We start from the raw sequence: 22959 nt of genomic DNA, 5'->3' as shown, positions 1-22959 counted from the left end.
CGTAGCTGGCGGATTTCAGTTGCAAACTTTTCAGTCTTTCTGTGGATTTCATTTTTTTTTTTATTATTATTTTGGCTGAGAACAAATAAGAAACAGTTCACTTTTTGATACAGTAGTCAGTTGAGGGTCACGCAGTAGTAGCATGCCTGTGCGTGTTCACCTAGCACTTCTCCCTCACTGAAAATAAAGGGCTTAACAGGCACAAAACCTCTGTGAGAGAAGAGGAGAGGACAGCATCTCTCTGGATCTATGTCTATATGGATCCCCATTGCCATCTTCTAAATGCTATTTACGGCAGAATCTATTCTATAATATAATTGTGGGTTTTCTGAATCATCATAAGATCTATTCATACGCTTCACTGACACTATCAGTATAGATGGATGAACTCAGAACAGATCATTTCACCATCAGTTTGAATACAATGCCCTTAAAGTCAGATGGTTGGCGATCCCCAAAGAACACTCTCAAAGCATAGTCAGCCAACTACAGACCCAGGCAGTCAGTCAAAGAATATGGAACATTTTTCTCTCCCTCTATGTCTTTCTCTCTCTCATTGCTCACTCCTCATGTCCCATGTATCCATCTACTACACTGAGCATTCAGCAGTGAGACTGTTTGAATGAGCAAGTGCTCTTTGTACATAGTGTGCACGCTCATGTTTGCCAGGAGGAGCTTTGCAGTGTAGCATCACAGCCTTGACAGCCAGAGAGCATCACAGACAAAACCAGAGCTGTTTGCTTTTTATATATTCTTTCTGAAGCTACAGTGTTCAGGGGTGGGGTCACTGGGATTTTTTAGCGTTTAAATTTCGGTGGCTTTTCAAGACTTTACAGAGGAGGCCCCCATTTCACTGTGAGACTATAGCACCTCCATGTGGTCAAATGAGGACGCATGCCAACAACATTGGCCTGTAGAGAGTTCTTTCCACCCCAGTCAGGACCTAACGATTGCCCCGATGAAATAGCCATGAAAAAAGATTTCTTTCTTTCTTTCTTTCTTTCTTTCTTCCCTTGGGACAAAAATATTTCGTCTTCTCTCCTCAAGTATATTGTTTGAGTCGGTGGACTTTCCTAAGATATGTTTGGCATCGTCGAGCAGATCAGCCAGTGGATCACAGAGCAAATGGGGGGAGAGCTGCCAAAGTCTTAGGGAGAATCCACTCGCCTAACCCGAGTTCCACTCAAATCCACCAGTCACTCCAGAGGTGCACAGTACAATCCTCTCAATTTCACACACCACCGATGAAAGAAGGGATGATCCCTTTCTGAGGCGAAAGAAAACAAAGGGTTGTACTTTGTTAAGCCTGTGCCACTCTCTGTCTCTCTCTCACAAATCTTGTCATGTGGAGCCAAGACACTCAAATTCAATCTAGCTCCCTCTTCCAAAACCCCTTCCAAAGAGTCGGGACCTAGAGGAAAACCTCAGTTGTGAAATTTCCCTTCTGGAAAAGAGACAAGCTGCTGGTGTTTGGGAATTGTATACTGAGATCAAGATACACTTGCAGTAATTAACAGAATTATATATGAGTTTGTTGCGCTAGAAAAGACTTAGTGTTCTCTTCCCCTTCTCTTGATTTACTCCCTGAGATCATACTGTATGATGTTTCCTCTGAACAAAGTGTAGCATGATTTTTAAAGTTTTGAGAGGGTCCCTCTTACATTTGGAAATTTGTGTCAAAAAAGATATTATTTCTAATCCTAGCCTTTTGTATGGATGTTGCGTACAGGCTTGTGTATGGGTGCGCCATTGTGAATGCACTGGCAGCAGTGACTATGAAGGGCTGTTTGTCAGAGGGGACATGAGTGTGATGAAGCCCGGTGAATACTAAGAGTCCAAATCAGCCATTTTGAAGAAAAAAAAAGACAAAAGACAAGAATCTTTTAGCATGATCTGTTTTTTCTTTTCTAACATTTGAGATGGAATGTGTTGAAAAATGGGATATTTTACTGGGAGATGTATATTTTATAATATAATCTACATTTCTAGATTAGTAGAGACTATTGAGTACAGTATATGTACAAAAAGACATATATCAAATGTGAAATACTACAGTATTATTATGATAGATTATAGCATCGTGTGATACTACAGCTATGTGGCATATCCAGACTCAGTACATGTGAAAAGAATTTCAATTATTATTATCTTCCGTATGTGAGAGCTGGGTCAGGTTCACAGGGTATAACTGGCAAGAGTGTAATTTGCCAAATATGATCCTCCTTAGGCCTACCATATATCCTCTCTGTCTGTGGTTCTAAGAAATATACTGCTGTATCCCCTCCTTTCCCCTTTTCCTCCTTCTCTCTATTCCCTCTTTAGAACCAACTACATGTGCCTAACCAGCTATGTGTGGAGGTTTTCTTTGAACACAGTTTATATAGATATAGAGATATGTACATAGAAAAAGTATAAAATCTGCAGAGAATATTGTTAAAGAAAAAGTTTTGTATTGTATTGACATGCCATCCTGTCTTTCCCTCACTCACACAGTTACAATACACACATAAGACTGGCTGATTTTGTTAGTATAATACTGCATGTTTTATGACAACCCCCCATTTGAAGGATTAACTTAACCCTAACCAGCAATTAACAAGAAAGCAAATTTTGTAGCCTATGAACTTTTTTTTTTGTGTGTTTATTTCCTGATTTGAGAAATGACATTTGACAACATTTCACGATCCGATTATTGAAATGGGTAATTTCTTTGAACAAAGATTATATCCTCAGAGGATAATGATACTGGCAACCTTGAAACACTATTCAATGTTTTGATTTGAAACCAACAGATCAACTTAACAACCTCCAACTAAAAAAGGCTGTTCAAATCAAACATAATGTTTAATTCATTGCAGAAAGCTATTTATTTGAGGGGCAGAGCAGCCTTTTATCCCTCAACCTTTTCCTCTGTTGCCCTCAAATTTCATCCGGAGAAGAGGCATTTATAGCATTTCAGTGGTGTTTAACACAACCCTCATTAAACAAAGCACAAAGATCTGCTTTTATACTGTTACTCCACTGTGAAGGACTCTTAGCTCCACCCTCACAATCCCATACACACCTTACTCCTGAGGCATGCCAAGGTCTTTCCACTGCGAGTCGGCCTTGAGGGACACCGGGAAGCAAAGAGGCCTCCTTTGGATATTTATCCACAGTAGCATGAACTACTTCTGAAATTCTTGCTGACTTTCTCCTCTATACTTTCTATCACAAGAGTAACTAGATGAGTTGAGGTGTTAGCCAGCCATCTTGCCTTGAAATAGGTCCATTATAAACACTTATGCTTTTGGTGGGTGTGATTTTCATACTTTGGGTTCTGTATTTTACCTGTCCATCTGTCCTACAGTATACCTGCACAGTATAAATGTACAGGGGCATCGGAAACTTTCAGTTACAACAGTAGCGCCTGGGTGTAGTGTACAAGCATCATCCCAGCACTCACCACTACATGAACCCTTTCACCTCTTTCTAAAAGTGCAAAAACCACACACGGACGGACGAGTCAACTCCGAGTACCTCAGTTTCTAGCAGCGGTGTCTCCAATCCTGACCCAGGCCTCTGTCCTCAGGGGATTCTTCAACACCACACAACCACGGACCCTGGAAATACAGGACAAGATAAGTCCTCCCACTGGAATATTCTCCGTATTCTCTGAATGAACAGGGGAAAACACTTGTGGAGAATCCAGTATCGCTAGTAGCCATTTTCTGAGACTTCAGAGCACTAGAGTCACAGGCAAGCGGTGGTTGAGGCGAGAGCTCAATTGTAGCCAATGTGTGTGCTGAATGCTGTGCGTCTGCGACAAATTAAACAGGAGGGACATTGTAGCAGCAGATTTGAGTTTTAGTTACGCAAACATTTCTCAGGGGCTGAGCTGCTCTGGAGTTAGAAATCATGTTACTGGTTGACTTAAACCTCAATGGGCAGAGCCAAAGAACCACAGTTTTGTACCGTGACTGAAAGGTTAAGAGAGGAGGCAGCTAATATTATGAAACCTAGCACTCTTGCTACTAACTGAAAAAATGCAATGTAACCATATTAAGTTATCTAGGTTAGCTAGTTAGCCTAGCTAAACTTCCAAGTTAAAACTAGCCTAGCCTGTAGTTGTCTACGTAAGCTAGTTAGCTATCCTGCTGACCCTCCAAGATCATGATGGCCATATGGATCAATAAAAAAAGTCATTGGCATTGTTCGTTTTTATTTATATTTGACCAGAGTTCCCTCTTTGCCATTCAAGTTTGCCAGTTAGTTAACTTGGGCTCCAAAAAACTGGTTCTGTGGCTCTGCCAACTAAGATTTACCTGAACCAATTAGATTATTTCTGCCTCCACAGCAGCTCTGACTTTGAAAAATGTTTGTACAACTAAAACTCCAATCTGCCTTCAGCACTGAGGTGTAATTGTGTTTGTGTTTGTGTGTGTGTGTGTGTGTGTGTGTGTGTATGTGTGTGTGCGTGCGCGCAGTTGTACTGTGAGGTTTGCTTTACAGTACACACACAGGTAACTATGTGGATCAGAGACAATTAACTGAGCAATTACTATGTAATTAACAAAAAATACCCTGCCACACTCACGTTTACAAGACATGTAAATACCCGTTGCCAATGGACATTGCTCTCCTCAATATTACATGTATTGTTATTACAATTACTATGATTATTATTAGTATGATTATTGTCATTAAAAGGATTAATTATTGCCATCACTGTCATTATTATAAATAGTGTTGTCATTTCAATTATAGCTATGGGGTAACATTGTTCTGTATTCAAGGGCGATTCTTATGTACAATAACAAAAAAAATAGTCTAATTTATGAAGACAAGTCTTTAATCGCTGCTACTAAGGAGATGGAGCAGAAGAAAAGAAAACTGACAATAGCTCTGGGAAGAAATATCTCTCTGGGGTGCAGGATGGATCCTCCTATGAGGAGAGACAGATCACCTGAAGAGGAAAGGATGTGTTGAACAGACGGACTGGAAGGATGATCCAAACACAAGAGCTCATCCATGTGCTTTTATTCCACTCTGAACTCTTGAGTTGTGCTGGAGGAGAAAAACATGGACTTCAAACTGACAGACACTCCACTCTCTGTAGTCTACTCTATAATGTAGCAAAAAAAAAAAATAGTCCCTCGTCCGCTCCCCTTTCCACCTCTTCTTCTCTTTCACCTATTTCTTGTCATTCTCTCACTGAACACCACGGTTCTTAATCAGACGGGTTTGATACAGCGAGCTTTTCTGTCTCGAAGCTCAGTTTTCTTTCTTTATGTTGTTTTATACACACGTGTTTGATTCAGTGCCAAGATAGCATACTGTACATACGAGACATTAAATGCTTTTTGGGGTTTTTTTTCTCCTTGATTGACTGGAGCATATAGCAATAGTGATGCCATTAGAAATGAACTTTGTTGTTTTATAATGCCACCAATGGATACACACAAGATGCATGAGAGCACCCTGGTGATAACACGATTGGGGGTGTCGTCTGAATACGTGCTAGCCATCGGTCGAGGGTGTTGCACAGTGAGGTGTAAATCATGATTCTGTTTGTTGTGTTGTGGTTTTCATTTTGTACATACAAATTTATTTATTGATCCTCTATGTTTTATGGATCTAGATGTGTCCAGGAGCACGTCTGCTAGCGCTGAAGCCCAGAGAGATGGCACACTGTGACGTGGTTTACCCCAACACAGAATGTAACACTGTCAACGTTGTCAAAACATTTTCTAATGGCTAATATTATTACTATTAATATGATTATTATAAAGCTATTTTTAGCGAGTTAAATGAGGGGTGATGTGTATCTTTTGTCTTTTCTTTTGCGTTGATTCTCTGACTCCAATGTTTTAAACACTGAAAAAAAGTCATTTAATCTAGTAATCGAGTGTTAAAATCTGTTTTTTCTCTAAACAAGTGAAAAAAGCTGACTGAAATAGTCAGCTTGTTTCAAGAAATTATTCAATCAAATGTTTTTTTTAATATACTAATGCAGGGATCTGCCTTTTATTCTGCCTTGTTTCAAGATATTGACACTTGTTTCCAGAGAATTCCTTAAACAAGTGGCATTATCTCACCCCATTTATATAATCTTCCACTTGTTTAAAAAAAAATAAGATTTAAATTACTTGTTTTGATGGACATTTTTCCAGTAACATGCCCGTCTGGCTAACACTCAACTGGCAAAGGTCAAAGTGAAAAATTTCCCTAGAGACAATTTCCATTTCCACTTTCTTTCTTCCTTTCTTCCTCTCTCTGTAGGAATTTGCAATGCAAATGCCGAGCAGAGCACATTCACCTATAAAGAGGGTTAAAGGAGAGAACAGAGAACAACACAGAGCTGGCAGATATTCCCAGCCAAACACACCATCCCTTTGGGTACCAACTCCCCAGTCGGGCTTAAAGTTGGACTCACATATTGATGGGATATTCATGTTTATTCATTGTGCAGTTGTGGCAAAGAACTGCACTCAAAAACATGCTACTGAATATAGCCTAACTTTCCAGCTGAGCTTTAGCCACACTTTATGGTATACATAGGTGGGAGTGTGGGAAGTGAATGAGTAATGCCCTCCACTCTAAAAACAACTACCGTTCTCAAGCAAGGCACTTAACCCTCAGCTGCTCCTCAGTGTAAATCTGCATCACTGTGAGCACGACAGTAGACCTTTCATAGGGAAATCATATCATATCATGATATGATCATAGGGAAAAGGTTAGACATATTAACGAACAAATGTTGATTTGGCACAGCACATTCAGCATATGTCAAAAAACATTCTAAAAGTACCCACATTATCTGTTGCCAATCGTGCCCATGCAGTGTAGCCTGAAGGAAGAAGTGATTCACTCATACTTATAAAAAGCACTCCCTTGGTTCTGAGACTAAACAGATTTGGATAAAGGTCACGGTTAACGTTTGACAGGTTTTCAGAGCGGTAAATATGGCTCAGTACAACAAGGCAGCTGGGAACTACAAGCCCGTATCAAGCCAAAGGCAAAAGGTTTTTTTTCCCGGTACAGAGGAGGAGGGATCCCACAGTCGAGCCCACAGTAGAGTGATAGGAGCTCAAGGGTATTTGTTTAACTTGCCATTAGGCACATGGTACAACAACTAGGCTTCTTGAACTTGCATTCAAGCATTTCATTGTTTCAAAAGCCAGCAGGCTAGGGACATTATGACAAAGATTCCTGAAAAAGTGGACCTTAAAGAACTTGTATCTTAGATTAGTTACTCAGTGTCCCAGTTGTGAACAGACTCAAATGTTTTAACATGGAGTGAACTTGCTACCGGCCTCTGTCACTACCAAGTTCTGAACTTGTCTGCTTTCCCAGTCTTTGCTGACCTATACTTACCTTTGAAAGCATTATTTATAATCTGTGGTAATTGAAATTAGTCATTTCAAATATATCAAAGTAGACATCAAAATAGCAAACACATTTAAACATCTGATGTACAATTTAACCTCCTTTTCTCTCTGCATGAAAACGCACTGATCAGACTAATCAAACAATCTTTTATTTAGTCATTTTAAAAGTGTACAGTACAAAAATAAAGGGTGCTTTGTATGCATGTGCAACCGTTAAATTTCAAACAATCCATTCTAAAATGAAACATTTCTGAGACAGAGCAATTAGCCAGCTGACAAGCAGCCAGAAAATAGTTCACAAGCTCATTCCAAATCATTCAATCATTAATACAGAGCACAATTAACAATCACTGAGCTGTTAAATGTTTAGTCTGATAGCAACAAAGCTTCATTTTCCCCACTCAGCATCAATTGTAAAAAAAAACAAAAAAACAATAAGCCATAAAAAATAAATCATTGGAAAGAGGAAGTGTTCCATTCTTTCATTTTGGCACATGGGGCATCATGATGCCTGCATGCCTGAAATCTTTATAAGGTTAGAGTGAGCCAGCATTGATCAGAACACATCCACTACACCTGAGTTCTCCCATCAGCCAGAGGCAATTCACATTTCAGCAATTTTCCTCGTACATTCCAAACACATTGAAATCCTGAGTCTGTCAGATATTCACCCTTGGTTTAACACATCAGGTCTCTGAGGCTCACAGGACGCCGTCCAGTCTGAGTGTCCAGGCCTGGCCGGGGATGAAGGGGAGCTCCGGCAGTAGGACAATAAGGCCGGAACTGGGGTAGATTGGGGACCACGACAAGGGCTTAGGATTCCCCAACAAGGTCACCTGAGAGAAGGGACAAAGATCAATGATTTAGCGTCTAACACTTCGCTCTGGGATGGGCATTAGTCTTGGATTACACAGAAATGACTGAAGCCCCCATATGAGGAATCATGAATCCATTCTGTAACTGAAGGATGTTTGTAAACAACTGAGGACTGAAAGTTCAAGTGTAGTGGACTTTAACAGCCGATAGTAGAAGTTGTGTATTTTCAGGTGAGCTAAAACATTGACATTCCAAATGATATGGCTCATCCACTGAATTTGTAGATTTTGTTCAATTTCTTTCTTGTCAAGGCTTCACTGGTGGCTCATGTGAGTTTTTATAATGTGCAAAGGCAACACAAAAAAGCACAAATGTCCCAGTTAACTTACCTTGGTGGTCTCTGATGTGCGGGGTTCAAACAGATGAAATGTGGACATGGAAGGCTTGGTTGTCATTGTGGCATAGACAGTGGTGCCTTTAGAAGTATACCTAGAATCAGGGTGATAGTAACTTTATAATCAATAATCTGCACTTCAATTATTTCATCAATCACTTTACTGTTTTTATTGGATCACAGCGACTGTTTATTTCTGTCCTGTACTCAACCCTGAAAATGCTCAGCAGCAGCTTTTCCCACGACAGGATCAACTAGGCTTTGCCATGGCCAATTTAATCCTTTAAAACTGTAATATGCAACTTTTTTTTTTACATTAAAATACAAATATGTATGATATATCATACATCATCAGTCTGTCTGTCTGTGACATTTCCCTGAAATTAGCTTTTCAATGATGTTCAGCACAGTTTGGAGCGTTCACGGTGAGCTGAGTGGCTAACAAGTTGAGGCTAGCGGCCACAGAGGGAGGTCATAGCTAATTCTTTGGAATTCTTCAAATCCAAACTCAGTGCCTACCTATTTTCAAAAAAAGGAAAGGAAAAGGGAAAGAAATGGAATATTTTTTTTTTTTGGATATGGCTTCCATACAGATTTCTGCCAATTTTGCTCTCAATTATAATGACAGAAACTACAGGATCAAATTTGGACTGACTTCGACTAAGGTGTGGAGGGTGCCATACCTTGCTATACCCAACTGAGGCCCATGATCCCCCCCCCCCCGTGTTTCTTACCAGACTGGTACAGTGCTGTTCTCGTTCTGGACCCTCCAGGGTTTGGAGGCGTAGATGGCCTCCCCGTTGATCTGCAGCCAGGCGCCCACGCCCCTGAGCCTCTCCTCAAAGAGCGGTGGGATCATCCCGTCAGGCGTGGGACCCACGTTCAGAAGGTAGTTGCCTCCCAGAGCCACAGTGCGAACCAGATCCTGTCAGCGGAGGAGGACGGCCGGCCAGACACAGGACAAGAAACCTTGTAAATTATTACAGTACTGACTGACGAGCCATTTTACAGATGACTTGTGACTTTGACTTGTGACTTTATGATATGGGAAGGTGCTCTGTACACCTGGTGGTGACAGTGACTAATGGATCAGTGTCGACAGATAAAATACAGCAACACTTCCATCATCACTAATTTCAAAACTAATTTAAATACACTGGCCTATTAGATTAGATTAGATGGATCCCTGTGGGAATATTGGGTTGTTAGGGCAGCAAAGAGTAGGATATGGCTAAGAATAGACCAAATTGAAAGTACTGAAAATAATACAAGTACTCACAACGAAAGAACATATCGATAATATGAGTAACTAAATATAGTGCCTGTGACAGATTTATATGTTAACAGTGTTTGCAACTTACAGATCCACAATTCACATTATTATGCAGGCTGTCCAAATGTGCATTCTTGGCCTTCCAAGTGGGCCAGTGAGCATCGTTATCTGTTCACATTATCAAGTATACAGACAGTAGTACACAAGAACATATGTACAGAAATGTATCCAGATGTGAAAACTTCCAATGTAAGCTATTCATATTCTCAAATTTACAGACAGAAATGTTACAATCACAGAAATGTGTCCAGGACATGAAGATGTGGATTGTTATCTATTCACCTTATAAAAGCCACATCCAAAAAGTATCATCTTACACAAAACGCTGTGCTACTGCCATCTCCTCACCTCAATGATACTGTGCAAATTCATCAGCTCATTCATCTTCATGTTGCGGCGGTAGCCCCAGGATAAAGTGTCCACAGATGTGCACTTCTCCCACTTGTGCTTGGGCAGCTGCCCTGGAGTGTACTTGTCGTCACAGTTGTAGTAGCCGCCATGTTTACAGGAGCAGCCCGCCCCCCATCTGTCATTGGTCACAATGGCATCCTAAGACAAGAAAGATCTGATTTACAACCACTTAAAACATAAACACAAAAGCCAAACCTGCCTTTCAGAGCTTATATGTTTGTCTTAAGGATGTTTACTTTAACAGGACTGTCATTGTAGAGCCAGGCGAGGAACTCGGTGGAGTTCCAGTAGGTGTCTGGTGCTTCCCAGTCCCCGTCAGACCAGATCACCTCAGGTCTGTACCTGCAAGACAGGGGGGATGGAGAGGGCTCAACTATACTGTTGTCATGTTGTACTGGCATATGCCTGTATCTCATACAGTACTTTATACAAATAGGCCTGGCCTTACAATAAAGTAGCACAATGCATACAAAGAACACATGCCTTAAATGCCTCAAGCCCTCACATACGGGTATTACAATCAACTGATGCAGTGCTATATACCTTACAACCATGTTATAAAGCTCTGGCAGTAGTTTATGCAACACAAACTCCTGTGTTTTGAAGCCATTCTTCTTGTCAGACAGGTAAAGAGGGTGGAACCACTCATACAGGGAGTTGTAGAGTCCATAGTGCAATGACCTAGATGAGCAAAAAGAAAATAAATGACTGTCTAATAAGGAAGCTGGCACACAAAGCATCACCTGAACAGGACAGGGCATATAACAGTATATCTTTCATTTTTTACCAGGGGTTCTAAGGTCCATCCAGGGAAATACACATCCTGCCTATATTACCATGTCAGTATCACGCAAGCAACCTCAAGTTGAACATCATGTGTTTACATAACTGCTACTACTAGTAGGCTACTACTAGTAGCAATAATAATATGTATTTTTAGGGCCCACCTGTTGCGCACGGCCTCTCCCAGGTCTCCAACAAGGTCTCTGTGAGGACCAGTATCAACAGAATTCCAGTTCCAGGAGTTTGGAGATCCCCAGTTAGTAAATCCTTCGTGGTGTTTGGCAGTCAAGACGACATACCTGAGATTAAGTTCATGGTTAGGAAATATATGCACCAGGATAGAGTAAACAATCAAAAGGCATACATAAAGTTATATCACAGAACAGAAAAGCACTCACTTTGCACCAGAAGCCTTGAATATGTCTGCCCACTCCCCCGGGTCAAAGAACTGGGCATGAAACTGGGGTGCAAACTCTGGGTAACTGAACCCCGGCGGGTAGTTCTTCGACATGTAGCTCACACACTTCTGGTCCGGAGGCTGCTGGCCTTGCCAATGCCACCAGAACCACTCACTGCCAAACCCGGGAACAGAAAACACCCCCCAGTGGATGAAAATCCCCACCTTGGCCTCGTCGTACCACGAAGGCAGCGGTCTGGCGTCCAGACTCTTCCAGTCCGCAGTGTACCGGGCCGCGGTTTGCGTGACAAATGCACCGAGAAGGAGAAACACGGCACAGGAGAACATCATTGCAGTAGGTTACCTGTAAACTACTCCAGTTATCTACACGCCTTGATAGTACACTGGCAAGTAAAGCCAAACACTTTTAAAACTGCTAGTATTTCTCCGGAGACCAGTGGAGCAGCAAGCAGCAAGACGGGAATATATTGTCGAATTACTCGGCTGCCTACTGCCTCTTATATGATAGACATTTTATAAGTTTGTTGTGTCTGTCTGTGCAGGAGAAAAGTCATGTGTCCCATCACGTGACAGTAATCACATGACTTTTTTATTTTATTTTATTTAACATCTGAACATTGTACAGGGGGATACGGTTAAACTATTGCTCTTACAGTGTCAGAAAGGCCAAAATATTTTTCTCTTATGAGTGTGACTGTCTCTTAAATGCTGTTTAAAGTGTCCTCATTCTGCGCTCACCAGTGTCAAACTTGTCAGGATAAACGATAAGACGTCCGGTCAAACTTTCAAAATAAAAGTCTTTGAAGTACGTTTTGCGACAAAGTAGCAAGGAAGAAATAAAGAGTACATGTATCTTAGAATCTGTACTGAATTTTTTCCCTTAAAAGCCACTTTCGCAGCATAAAATTAAGACTATAGCAATCATAGGATATTTCAGTGGTAGGCCTAGTTTATTCTAGCTGACTTGACACTGGATATTGGAAGCCCATTATGGAACCTTTAGAAAGAAATGCTTCCACTATTGTGTTTTTGTTTTTTCGGTTTTTTTTTTAAGACGGATGTCATTCTTCTAAATGTTCTGTCTTTGTATTAAAGTCATCAAATATTTTTTAGCCTTAATTTCCTGTTGCCTACACAAGGTGAGTAGGGTCGCCCATTTGGAGTTGCTCCAGGCTGCAGCTATACATACTCTGAAGGTACCACTTCATCAAAAAATACTTTGCAGCATACATTATAATCATAAACATAATATTTGTTTCACTCCATGTCCTAGTTAATCTAATGATGCCACGTAGTATTTTGACACGATTTTTGCTATTCAATTTTTACTTTTTACATGAAAACACTTTTATTTTGAAGGCAAAATTGCCTGACCTCCGGTCCTATCCTGGCTAAGTCTGTGTGGCTTGACGCAGCTGCTTTTCACTCCTGCTGAAGCAGTCTATAGTTTTATCTGGGCATATTGTGTTGTGCTCACGGGCCTATGCTATTGGTCCTATCTCTGTGCCTCTACACATTATGAAATGTATAAGTAAAAAAATACCTTTTAGAAAGCGAAACAGCACAAGTGTCTACACTACTATAGAACGTAGGATCATAGGGTTTGTGCGTAAAGTGATAATACCTTACAATGGAGAAATATAATAAGCTTCAATTGAGAATTATAAAGCATTTTTTTATTTAAACAATACAGACTGATAACAAACAGGGCTGTCCATTTCAAATACACACACACACACACAAAACACAAATGGTGTATTTTTCATTATTTAGGAAACCCTCTCACAATGTAAAAATGAGCTTGTATCAACATTTTATAAAAACATTACTTCAATTGTTCCAAGATTATTCCACAGTAATTAAGGTGAGCTGTGCTATTCTCTCTCTAAAAAGCCTACTTATCATAATCCATCTTGACTTTTAATGGTCTTAAATTGTCAAGTGTGTATTATGTAAAGTAGTTATATTATCTAGATTGTTCATGAAATTTTGTGCAGAATGGAAATGAGGCTTTCTTAAAAGGTATCCAGAGACTTCTGACATTGTAATACGAGGATAACAGAGCAACTGGCCCTTTATCCTTGAGGTGAAATATTTGAGGTTCTTATGTGATTCATAGAAGTCACAAGATACCAAGAGAGACCATGTGATTGACCTCAAAATGTTGGGTTAACTTTCCAGGCCCTGCTGTGAACTCCAGCAGCCTTTTAGAAATTACTGCATCATAAATCATATCCTGACCCTCAAAGTCAAACCCCACTGATCACTTGGTTAATTTGCAATCACACAAAATTAAATGGAAATGGAACAGATTTTGTAATTCATTAAAAATTAATATAACAGACATTCCCCAATCTTCCTCTGACTCTCTGATGTTAGGCTACTCCCTCCAGCCTCAGAGTCCAGGCGTTTCCAGCAGATACTGGCATTGCAGGCAAGACAATCAACAGCCCAGTTCTTTGCTTCACTGGGGCCCACTTCAGCGGCACGGTCGGATAGTTCAGAAGTGTAATCTGCGGACATGGAAGACGTGTGTATGTAGAGGTTGTAATAAAGAGAAATTATGGTGAGTGGAATTTAACATTATAGGTGTAAGAGTGTGTTTAAGGCTTACTTTGGTGGCCCCAGATGTCTTGGGTGATGTGAGTTGAAGTGGTTGTTTGGATGGCCAACCGAGCATTATGGCGTAGACGGTACTGTTCTTGGCAGTGTACCTATAAGAGGAGCAAACCGTGGTTAGCACATAACTACGTAAGGGCCTTGAACTATCACAATGAAATGGAAAATGACTTCTTCACCTTGTTAGCTCATTCTCCATGTCATAATGTACACCTATTTAACAATAAATGCCAAAAAAAACATTACAACATTTTTATTTTCTTGTATTTTGTATCAAAATCCCATACTTTTACTTGCGGGAAAATAGTGTATTTTCTTGGTTACTTCATTGCATACCAGAAAGCGTACATAAAAACTCCAGCCAACATTATGCACAAAGTATTTTTGAACTGTTATATTTTTCAACACTTTTGAACAGTCCCTCCTGGTGTTTCAACCGGAAATATGTTGAATTACAGAAGCAAGACACCATCAAAATACCATCTCCTTGTGACTTTAATAGTCAAATACTTTCCATAGCATAATGTCTCTTATTGACCAGTACAATATTAAACTGCATGCGACTTCCCACAGTGTTTACTGACTGAATGCTGCAGTTTCTCCATAGTATTGTTTTAGTGTCCTCTCACCAAACAGTGGCAGTGCTGTTCTCTGTCTGGACCCTCCAGGGTTTGGAGCCATAGATGGCCTCCCCATTGATCTTCAGCCAGGCACCAAGTCCCCTCAGCCTCTCCTCAAACAGTGGGGCAATCATACCATCTGCCATAGGCCCAACATTCAGCAGGTAGTTGCCACCCATTGCCACCACATACACCATGTCCTGAGAGCAGAGAGGGATAGAGACACAGACAGTGAGACTAGACTCGTCACTGAAAGATGTTGCTTGAACAAACTTGACTCATTCTCAAAGAAAAAAACAACTCTGGAAATCAAAAAGTAATCTCAAGCTCAGCCCAGACATCTGCTGAGGCTCCAGCCAACTGTCGGGGGAATTTTATGCAAACTTTTGAAATATTGCAGAAAATAAATGTGAATTTGGTGCGTTTCCATCAACTGGGTTGAGGCGAATGAGTAGACTTCCTGAATGTAAAAAAAAAAAAAAATGAACCACAAGAAAAATGGAAAGAGTCTTTCAAGAATTGATTAGTATTTGGCAGGTTGTTATTGTTTTTCAGTGTCAGCTAATGTTGGCCATATTTCATGCTGACTGACTGAAAATGACAACAAAGAAATGCTCTTGGCAATATTCCAATGCACCGACAAATGGCATATAACCATGATGCTGTCTTATACATGGGAGTGACACTGTGTAGAACATTTTTAGGAGGTTCTGGTGGACAGATACAGACGACATTTCAGAATGTCTAAAGTCATTTTTCAAATGTTGTGCAATCAGAGTGAACCAAGTTGATGTCATTATTCATTTGACAAATGCATTTCTTTTGCTATTTATCATATACTGTCTTGACAACATATTTTTCTGCCTCAAGCAAGCATACAAAGGAAATTTCATCAAAATTGACCATTTCCATTCAGCATTTCAACTCAATATATCATAACCCAGCTTCTGTTGACGTTCATCACCGGTGTGCATCACCTCCTGTGACCTCTCACCTTTATGATGGACGGCAGGTCCATGAGTTCGCTGAGCCTCATGTCTCTTCTGTAGCCCCAGGAGAGAGTGTCGATGGACTGGCACTTCTCCCACTTGTGGTCCGGTAGTTTTCCAGGGGTGAATCTGTCAGCGCAGTTGTAGTAGCCTCCATGTTTGCAGTAGCAGCCTTTACCCCACCTGTCGTTGGTCACCACCACATCCTGAAGAAGCAGCAAGTCAGTGATGAGAACATAGGGAAGGTATTTCCCAAATTTAGATTAAATCACACCTCCGCTGAAGAATAAGCCTACATCTTGGCAATAGACATGATGATTGAAGTAGGAAACTAATCTTTACTAAGCCTCTCTCACCTTGACTGGGCTGTCATTGTAGAGCCAGGCCAGGAACTGGGTGGAGTTCCAGTAGGTGTCTGGTGCTGACCAGTCCCCATCAGACCAGATCAGATCGGGCTTGTACGCCATCACAAGGTTCACTAGCTCTGGGAGAGTCTTCCGGGCGACAAAGTTCTGGGTCTTGAATCCGGAGGCTTGGTCCGACAAGAAAAGTGGGTGGTACCATTCGAATAGAGAGTGGTACAGTCCAAAGTGCAGCGACCTGGTGAGAGAGTGCTAGGGGTGAATACAGAAAACTGGTTTGCATTATCTCTTATTATTTATAACCTAATAACCTTTTACACTTTCCATGACCTTACTTGCATTGGGTCTATTCTGGGAGAGTAAGAAATCAGTCTAAAGGAATAGAAAAACAAGGTATTTCTTAATCAAATCTGGATGCAGTCTCACCTGTTTCTGATAGCCGCTGCCAGTTCTCCCACCAGGTCCCTGTGAGGCCCAGTGTCCATGGAGTTCCAGTTCCAGGAGTCGGCTGATGGCCAGTTGGTGAAGCCCTCATGGTGCTTGGATGTGAACACCACATACCTGACGAAGCATGCACACAAAGGCCCACACACACAGTTCAGGGACAGGGAACTCAGCGGGCACTTTCTCAAAAGGGAAGTGATTGCAAATTTGCCACCAAATGCTGAGGAGTGAGTGTGAGTTTTGAGAGCCATGTATTACTATGTCCTCCTGTAACTCAAGTTCAACTGACCCTTCTTAGTGAATGTAGTTACAGGGAGGAAGCACATACTACACATAGGTGTGCATGTCTGACAAAGAAACCAGACAGGCAGGTATGGCTATAGCTGAGCAAACAGAACCAACAAAAGGGACATATGCTGCACAGGCAGTGAAAAACAACTTCTGTATTTCTGCCATTTTAGACTATCAGGATATAAAAAGTATGAACATTTCTGTGGCACCATGTGATGGCTGGTAAAATGACATAGCCTACTAATGACACTATGGTCATAGGTTATTTATGATTAAAGAGCCAATGAACTTACTTGGCTCCAGAGGCTTGGAATATTTCTGCCCAAGTGCCAGGGTCGAAGAATTCTGCGTGAAACTTGTGCGCAAAATCCGCGTATTTGAAGCCCGTCGGGTAGTTTCTCTGCATGAACTCAACTTCTGCTGCGCGTTTTTTGGACTGCCACCAATACCAGAACCACTCGCTGTACTGGCCGAAGCCGGGGACGGAGAACACCCCCCAGTGGACGAAAATCCCAATCTTGGCCTCGTCGAACCATTTGGGTAGGGGTCTGGCGTCCAGACTGGTCCAGTCTGCTGTGTAGCGCGCTGCGCATCCCGGTCCTAATGCAAGTATCGCAATAACAGCGGTACATGAAATTACACATGTAGGTCGCATTTGAGGTCCCATCATGCCGCCTTTGCTGCTCCTTCCTGCATACTTGCACATACATTCAGTCCTTTGACTTGTGGAGGTGGCATCCAGGAAGCAACAATAACTACACCAACAAGTCCAGCAGGAATTTGATCTACTCTATAGGCAACGTTGGAATATTGTATATTGGTCCTTTTTGTACAGGAGGCATACTGAAGGAAAACAAGAGCGCACATTGCATGTCAAGTATCGTTTTTATTTGGCAGAACTTGTATATCAAGAGGTTCATAAATATCTGCATGTAGAGGCAAATGCATAACAAATGCAAAAGTAGAAACGACAATCATATCCACAGCTATACACCACATTTATTGGAACATATCCACAATAGCCCCATTATTGAATATCCATAATTTTGTGGAACAAAAATAGAACAAAACAGGAAACATTAAGCATCCATGTCCATCCTCAGTCCAAGAATCCAGGAGCTACAGCTTTCATGTTCAAAATTTTCAGTATATTCTCTCTAAAGAGGCATTTACAGTGGGTGTCATCTCAATTGTGCAGAGATATGTGTATGAAATGAAAGACCACATTTAGCATTTGAAAAGACAAAGGATCAAAAGGTACAAAAATCTCCTAAATCCTCTTAAGGTAATCTACTCGCTGACAGGCAAATTATTGGATTGATAAACACAAAGTTTCCATTCAAGAAGATACAAGATGGCTTTCCGCTCACAAACAAGTAAATAAATAAAATAACATAGTAATAATTTAACAGCAATATTAACATGGCCACAGCTGGAAAAAAAAAAAAAAACTTCAGTTCTGGGAATGGTTCCTTCACTGAGTACAGTAGGCTCAGGACACACAGTGGGCGCCCTACATCATTGCAGACTCAGCCAGCTGCCTTTCGAGCATCTGTTTCTCCACCAAGTCCTCCACTCTGCCGACCTCCACCTCATCTACGTCGTCCATAAAACTGGACCAATCCGTGCCCCCGTCCCCGCGTTCCATGGGCTCCGTTTGGCTGGCAGGGTGGATGGGGGCGGAGTCGTCGTGGGTGGTGGTCACACAGTTGCAGCTGTCGCAGATGCCGAAGCGTCTGAGTCCCGGGGAAACGTTGGAGCCGGTGAAGGTCCGCCTGCAGCTCTTACATGCTACTGGCCAGCAGTGCCTATGGACCTGTTGATGGAGGATACAGCAAGAGAGGCAATAGTGTATTAACTATTCTGCACAGGCCGACACAAACGTGGATAATTATGGGTAAAGCTAAAGGTAAAACTAATTCCCTCCATGGAGAGCAAAGGCTACTGCTCTCCCTCTTTCAGTTTCTTCTCCACTTACACACAAACGAGCTAAAAATGGAGAGTACATTTGCTTTTCAGAGCACTTCAGTAAAAAAAAAAAGAGTCAGAGTGAGTCAACTAATTGCTGCTTATGACCAGCTGCTAGTAATTCATGGCTTCAATTGATTTTGCACTGACCATTGTCACCATGTATTCTTGTAACTACTGTATGTCTTCTTGGCTGTAAAACTGTATTTTCTTTGTGAATGTTTATGAATGTTTTTTGTTCTCAGGTCTCTTGAAAAAATATTTCTAATTGCAATAAGACCTGATGACCTAAAGACCTAACCAAGGGATAAATGAAAGAAATCTTATGACACTTTGCAACTATACAAATATGGTTAGGCAATTATTTCTTATAAAAGTATGTATCCTTGGCCACCCACCGAATCTAGTACACAACCATATCAAAACCAGCTTAGATGGGGCAACATAATTAAAACCAGGTCCATTATGTTACACAGTCACAAACACACCGGTTCTTACACTGAGGGCGTGGCTGCGAAGGTGCTCCTGCCTCGTGAACCTCTTGCCACACATGGGACAGGGGAAGGGCCTCTCTCCAGTGTGGCAGCGGATGTGTCTCTTCATGATTCCCTTCTGCTTGGCAGTGTACGGGCAGAACGGGCACTTGTGGAGTTTCACTGGCACTACCAAGCCATCACCTGTAGGGGGAGAGAGAGGCCAACAGTTCATAACCGCCTCAATGGGACAGGGCTGTAAAATGTAACATACTCTACTGTTGTGTTGAGAGAATTTAACGAGTGCAACATGGCATTAGTTCCAAGATGCATTTTTAGGCAGCATAATCAATCAGCTGGGTTTGATCTTGCCACTTCCAATTACCTGTGTCCTCTCCAAACCAATCAGACTGGATCTCCATGATAGATGATCCTCCCAGCCCCAGGCCTTCATCCATTCTGCCTCCTCCAGTCCCAGCACCTAGTCCATGAGTAAAGCGCTGGTCCACTCTGTCCCCAAGAGGACTGGAGCCTTCGCCTCTGGCCAGCACTTCCATAAACTGCCTGGCATTAATGGAGCTGCTGTATCCCAAAGGGGAGCGCTCATTGCTGGGAGAGGGACTGGGGGGAAGTAGCCTGCTGTGATGAGGGTGATGGAGAGAGGGTCCGGGATACAAGGCTAGGTCTTTGGTGTCGGGGGACTCCTCCAGCTCTTCGTCGGGGTCATACTCAATCTTGGGGTTCACTAGCTCCGGAGTCAATGCAGAGGAGGAGGAGGAAGAGAGGTTGATCTGATCCATGTGTCCCTTCTGCCCTTCTCTCCCCGAGGGGAAGTCTCCCCTGGAACTGTAGTCACTCTCTGTGTCCCTGCTGGTGCCTGGAGGGGTGGCCACAGGGACAGAGGAGGGGGTTCTAGCTGAGGCCACGGACTCCGAACCTAAACCCGTCCCTCTGTCTGCCTCAACCACCTGTGAATGAGGCTCTACAGCCCCTGCGGCGCTGGAGATGGTCGCAGCAGGAGTACCGCTATCTGCAGGACCCGATCCTCCATCCTGTGCCCTCTTCTCTTTCTCTTTGTCCTTCTCTTTCTCCCTGTTGCATATTTCCAGGGAGGAGCGGATGTAGCCCTTGCAGAAGTTGACCAGGTCAGTCATCTGCAGGTAGCTGGCTGCTGACATCACCTCAATGACATTGCTGCTGTTCAGAGCCAGGCGGCCAGAGTAGAGGAAGTCCAGGATAATGGAGAAGGCATCAGCTGTCACAATGTCCAGCGATGCTGTGCTGTAGCGCTGACCACTGTCCTGAAGAGAGATGCACAAGTGAGTTCAAGACAACATGGAGTTCATTTACTCAAAAATATAAAGGCGTTTTCCTTTTAATAATTTGCTAATCTGGTTAACTTCAAAAGCTTTTAACAGCAATAAGATTAAAAGGCAGCATGGATGTAAGTTGCAGCTGCACAATGGTTTGGCCTAGTTTGATTTAATAGATCTGTGATGCTAACCCATACGACTCATTTCTACAATTTTCCAGCCTCTTACAATGTTTCCCCTACATAGAGCGCCGCTGTGGAATCTCTTCCACCGCTGCTGAGATCAGGAGTTTTGTAAACATAGGCTACTCAGATGCAAATGCCCCATTAGTTTGAAACCTATATTACTACCAACCCATATTTGTATGCCCAATTAAAATGTATAAATTACTCTCCCCTACAATCAGCAGAACATGGTTCTTTTGAAAGTCATTGTTCAGAGCAGGACTTAATACTAAATGACAGCTGGCTTCACACTGCCTGGGTTTCATTTACTTTCGCTTTGAACCTCAACTCCTGCTGACAAAACGTTTTCGCTAGTTTAAAAAGACAGCAGTGAACGGAAATACTGTGATGCGTACAGCCAAATATAGTGCATCGTGCTTCATGTGTTAAATTGACTCATCGGGGACAGCAGAAACGTTGAAAACTGCAGTACTGTTCATAGCCTACATAAGCTTGCACCTTACACTGCAGTTGCAGAGGTGTTAATGAGTTCACATCAATCTCTATACATCACATAAATTTCTCAATCAGGGGCCGTTGTCACAGCCATTCAATTCTGATGTCAGCTGCGTGTTGGATGCCCCGTTTAGCTGGAACATGTATGGTCTGTGTGAAAGGCAGGGAATCAACTGGCACGCAACAATAGCTGAGGCTGAGGTTACAAAGTAGCTCGTCCACAACAGTTTTTTTTTTCCCCCTTTGAGGAACTCATTTATTCTTTACATTCCATTTCACTGGTTTCACAGGAAGTGACCTGTTTGTTTACTTATTTATGGTTTCAGTACAAGAATAAACACTATAAACAGTAAAATACACTTTTGTAGACACTTCTTTAAGTTTTGGATCTTAGTCATGCACAAACGCAGAATCCGGTCACATGTAATCTTGAGAACCCTTGCAAAACACACGTTCACCGCTACTGGAATAAAACCCTTGGGGAAACATTGCTCTTAGCTTTGCTCACCTGCAGATAGTGAACCAGAAGAGCCCGGAAGTAGCCACTCCCAGCAAACAGGACATTACGATGGGCCTTGAAGACGCGCCCTTCGACAAGGATGCTGCAGTCACAGAAGAAGTCCCGCTTACGCTGCTCATTGAGCTCACACAGCAGCTTGGACAGGTAGCAAGGCACTTCCATGTCGCCACACCTCAATGGGCGCTGCCAGAGAAAGGGAAGACAGAGATAGGTTGGTTAGAAGTGGGAAGGCAGGGGGGGTCAGTTTGGGACGGAAAGGGCAGAAAGGTAGGTCGAGTACAACTTCTTTAATGAAGATAAATCAGAAATTTGACTTTTTGGCCCATAATACCAAACATTTCATTCAAAAACTCTATCAGCTGATAAAGCCAGTTGTCAGACAATTATGAGTCATCTTTGACACCGATCTTATCATTGATGTTCAGATCAAGATTTCTGCAGTCCTATTTCATTAACAACCATCTCCAAAATTAAGCCTGATGGCTATGCCTTGCCACTCTCCTTTTCTTGTATAGTCTTGTTTCTGTTTGTGCTAGTTGCAAAGCACTTTGTACACACTGTTTTTAAAAAGTGCTTTACAACTATAGCTATTGTTACAGTACCAAAACAAAAGGGGCAACAGGGAAATGAAGAAAGCTGCTGGTAGGAAATATGCGCTATGGGTTGTCAGTACCAAATATTAAATTTCCCCTTGCAACATTACACTTCCAATGCCCTTCTCAGATCCATGTTCTTGCTACTGAAATGCCCATGTTGGCCCATGCCATGTCTTTTCCATGAAGTTGTTGTATTTTATTTTATTTTATTTTTTTAACTCACTGAGGTTGGCCGAAGTTTATTACCCGAAACATAGTTGACACACATGGCTGACACAAGCAGCAAAGGAAAGGCTTCAGTCAAATAATCCCACTTTGGTTATGCCTAGAGAATGTTAGCTTGTGTTGCTAACGGCAACTATAACCTAGCTGTTGGTGCTTTCGTAAAACGCAACAGCAGAATAAAACTGACCGTACTGTTCCAAAAGTGCCGTTATACCATGCGATAAAAAGACATAATACAGTTGTCTCACCAGTCTAAGCGTCTGGAAGTGATAAAACTTCTACCATATCGCGAAGATGTATCTCTAGGCTCATTCTACAGCAGCCAAAAACTTCC

At 42.0% G+C, this 22959-nt stretch overlaps 3 protein-coding genes across 3 annotated transcripts; all 3 read right to left on the bottom strand.

Annotated features, from left to right (window-relative positions):
• Positions 1 to 7526: 7526 nt before the first annotated feature.
• On the bottom strand, positions 7527 to 12054 carry LOC139645684 (tissue alpha-L-fucosidase-like). The gene is made up of 8 exons (XM_071521470.1): positions 11506 to 12054; positions 11272 to 11406; positions 10868 to 11005; positions 10561 to 10666; positions 10262 to 10462; positions 9315 to 9505; positions 8576 to 8675; positions 7527 to 8206 (listed from the first exon to the last, which is right to left on the bottom strand). Exons 1-8 carry the CDS (start codon positions 11853 to 11855, stop codon positions 8072 to 8074), a joined length of 1356 nt encoding a protein of 451 aa, XP_071377571.1. The 5' UTR covers positions 11856 to 12054; the 3' UTR covers positions 7527 to 8071.
• Positions 12055 to 13221: 1167 nt separating this feature from the next.
• LOC139645680 (tissue alpha-L-fucosidase-like) lies at positions 13222 to 17559 on the bottom strand. Its single transcript, XM_071521465.1, has 7 exons — positions 17144 to 17559; positions 16542 to 16676; positions 16110 to 16353; positions 15759 to 15959; positions 14774 to 14964; positions 14140 to 14239; positions 13222 to 14038 (listed from the first exon to the last, which is right to left on the bottom strand). Exons 1-7 carry the CDS (start codon positions 17554 to 17556, stop codon positions 13901 to 13903), a joined length of 1422 nt encoding a protein of 473 aa, XP_071377566.1. The 5' UTR covers positions 17557 to 17559; the 3' UTR covers positions 13222 to 13900.
• A 165-nt stretch (positions 17560 to 17724) lies between these two features.
• zbtb8b (zinc finger and BTB domain containing 8B) lies at positions 17725 to 22959 on the bottom strand. The gene is made up of 5 exons (XM_071521464.1): positions 22874 to 22959; positions 21793 to 21987; positions 19677 to 20592; positions 19317 to 19495; positions 17725 to 18666 (listed from the first exon to the last, which is right to left on the bottom strand). The coding sequence occupies exons 2-5, from the start codon at positions 21964 to 21966 to the stop codon at positions 18364 to 18366; spliced, it is 1572 nt and encodes a 523-aa protein (XP_071377565.1). The 5' UTR covers positions 21967 to 21987; positions 22874 to 22959; the 3' UTR covers positions 17725 to 18363.

The sequence above is a fragment of the Centroberyx affinis genome, unplaced genomic scaffold (assembly GCF_046629955.1).
Source record: "Centroberyx affinis isolate AG114_WGS23_722 - 3 ecotype Tasmania unplaced genomic scaffold, CSIRO-AGI_Caff_v1 ptg000890l_1, whole genome shotgun sequence".
In the NCBI taxonomy this organism is placed as follows: Eukaryota; Metazoa; Chordata; class Actinopteri; order Beryciformes; family Berycidae; genus Centroberyx; species Centroberyx affinis.
This window is presented reverse-complemented; position numbering and strand designations above follow the sequence as displayed.

What these genes read in the sequence shown, in the direction of transcription:
- LOC139645684 (XM_071521470.1), bottom strand. Translation starts at nt 11,855, where the DNA reads ATGATGTTCTCCTGTGCCGTGTTTCTCCTTCTCGGTGCATTTGTCACG. An exon ending in TTCAAGGCTTCTGGTGCAAA is followed by an intron (nt 11,407 to 11,505) that starts GTGAGTGCTTTT and finishes ACTTAATCTCAG; the next exon opens with GTATGTCGTCTTGACTGCCA. An exon ending in ATTTGCACAGTATCATTGAG is followed by an intron (nt 9,506 to 10,261) that starts GTGAGGAGATGG and finishes CTCCGCTGACAG; the next exon opens with GATCTGGTTCGCACTGTGGC.
- LOC139645680 (XM_071521465.1), bottom strand. Translation starts at nt 17,556, where the DNA reads ATGTGCAAGTATGCAGGAAGGAGCAGCAAAGGCGGCATGATGGGACCT. An exon ending in ACAATGACAGCCCAGTCAAG is followed by an intron (nt 15,960 to 16,109) that starts GTGAGAGAGGCT and finishes CTGCTTCTTCAG; the next exon opens with GATGTGGTGGTGACCAACGA. An exon ending in AACAGCACTGCCACTGTTTG is followed by an intron (nt 14,240 to 14,773) that starts GTGAGAGGACAC and finishes CTCCTCTTATAG; the next exon opens with GTACACTGCCAAGAACAGTA.
- zbtb8b (XM_071521464.1), bottom strand. Translation starts at nt 21,966, where the DNA reads ATGGAAGTGCCTTGCTACCTGTCCAAGCTGCTGTGTGAGCTCAATGAG. An exon ending in TTGGTTTGGAGAGGACACAG is followed by an intron (nt 19,496 to 19,676) that starts GTAATTGGAAGT and finishes CTCCCCCTACAG; the next exon opens with GTGATGGCTTGGTAGTGCCA. An exon ending in TTCGCAGCCACGCCCTCAGT is followed by an intron (nt 18,667 to 19,316) that starts GTAAGAACCGGT and finishes CTCCATCAACAG; the next exon opens with GTCCATAGGCACTGCTGGCC.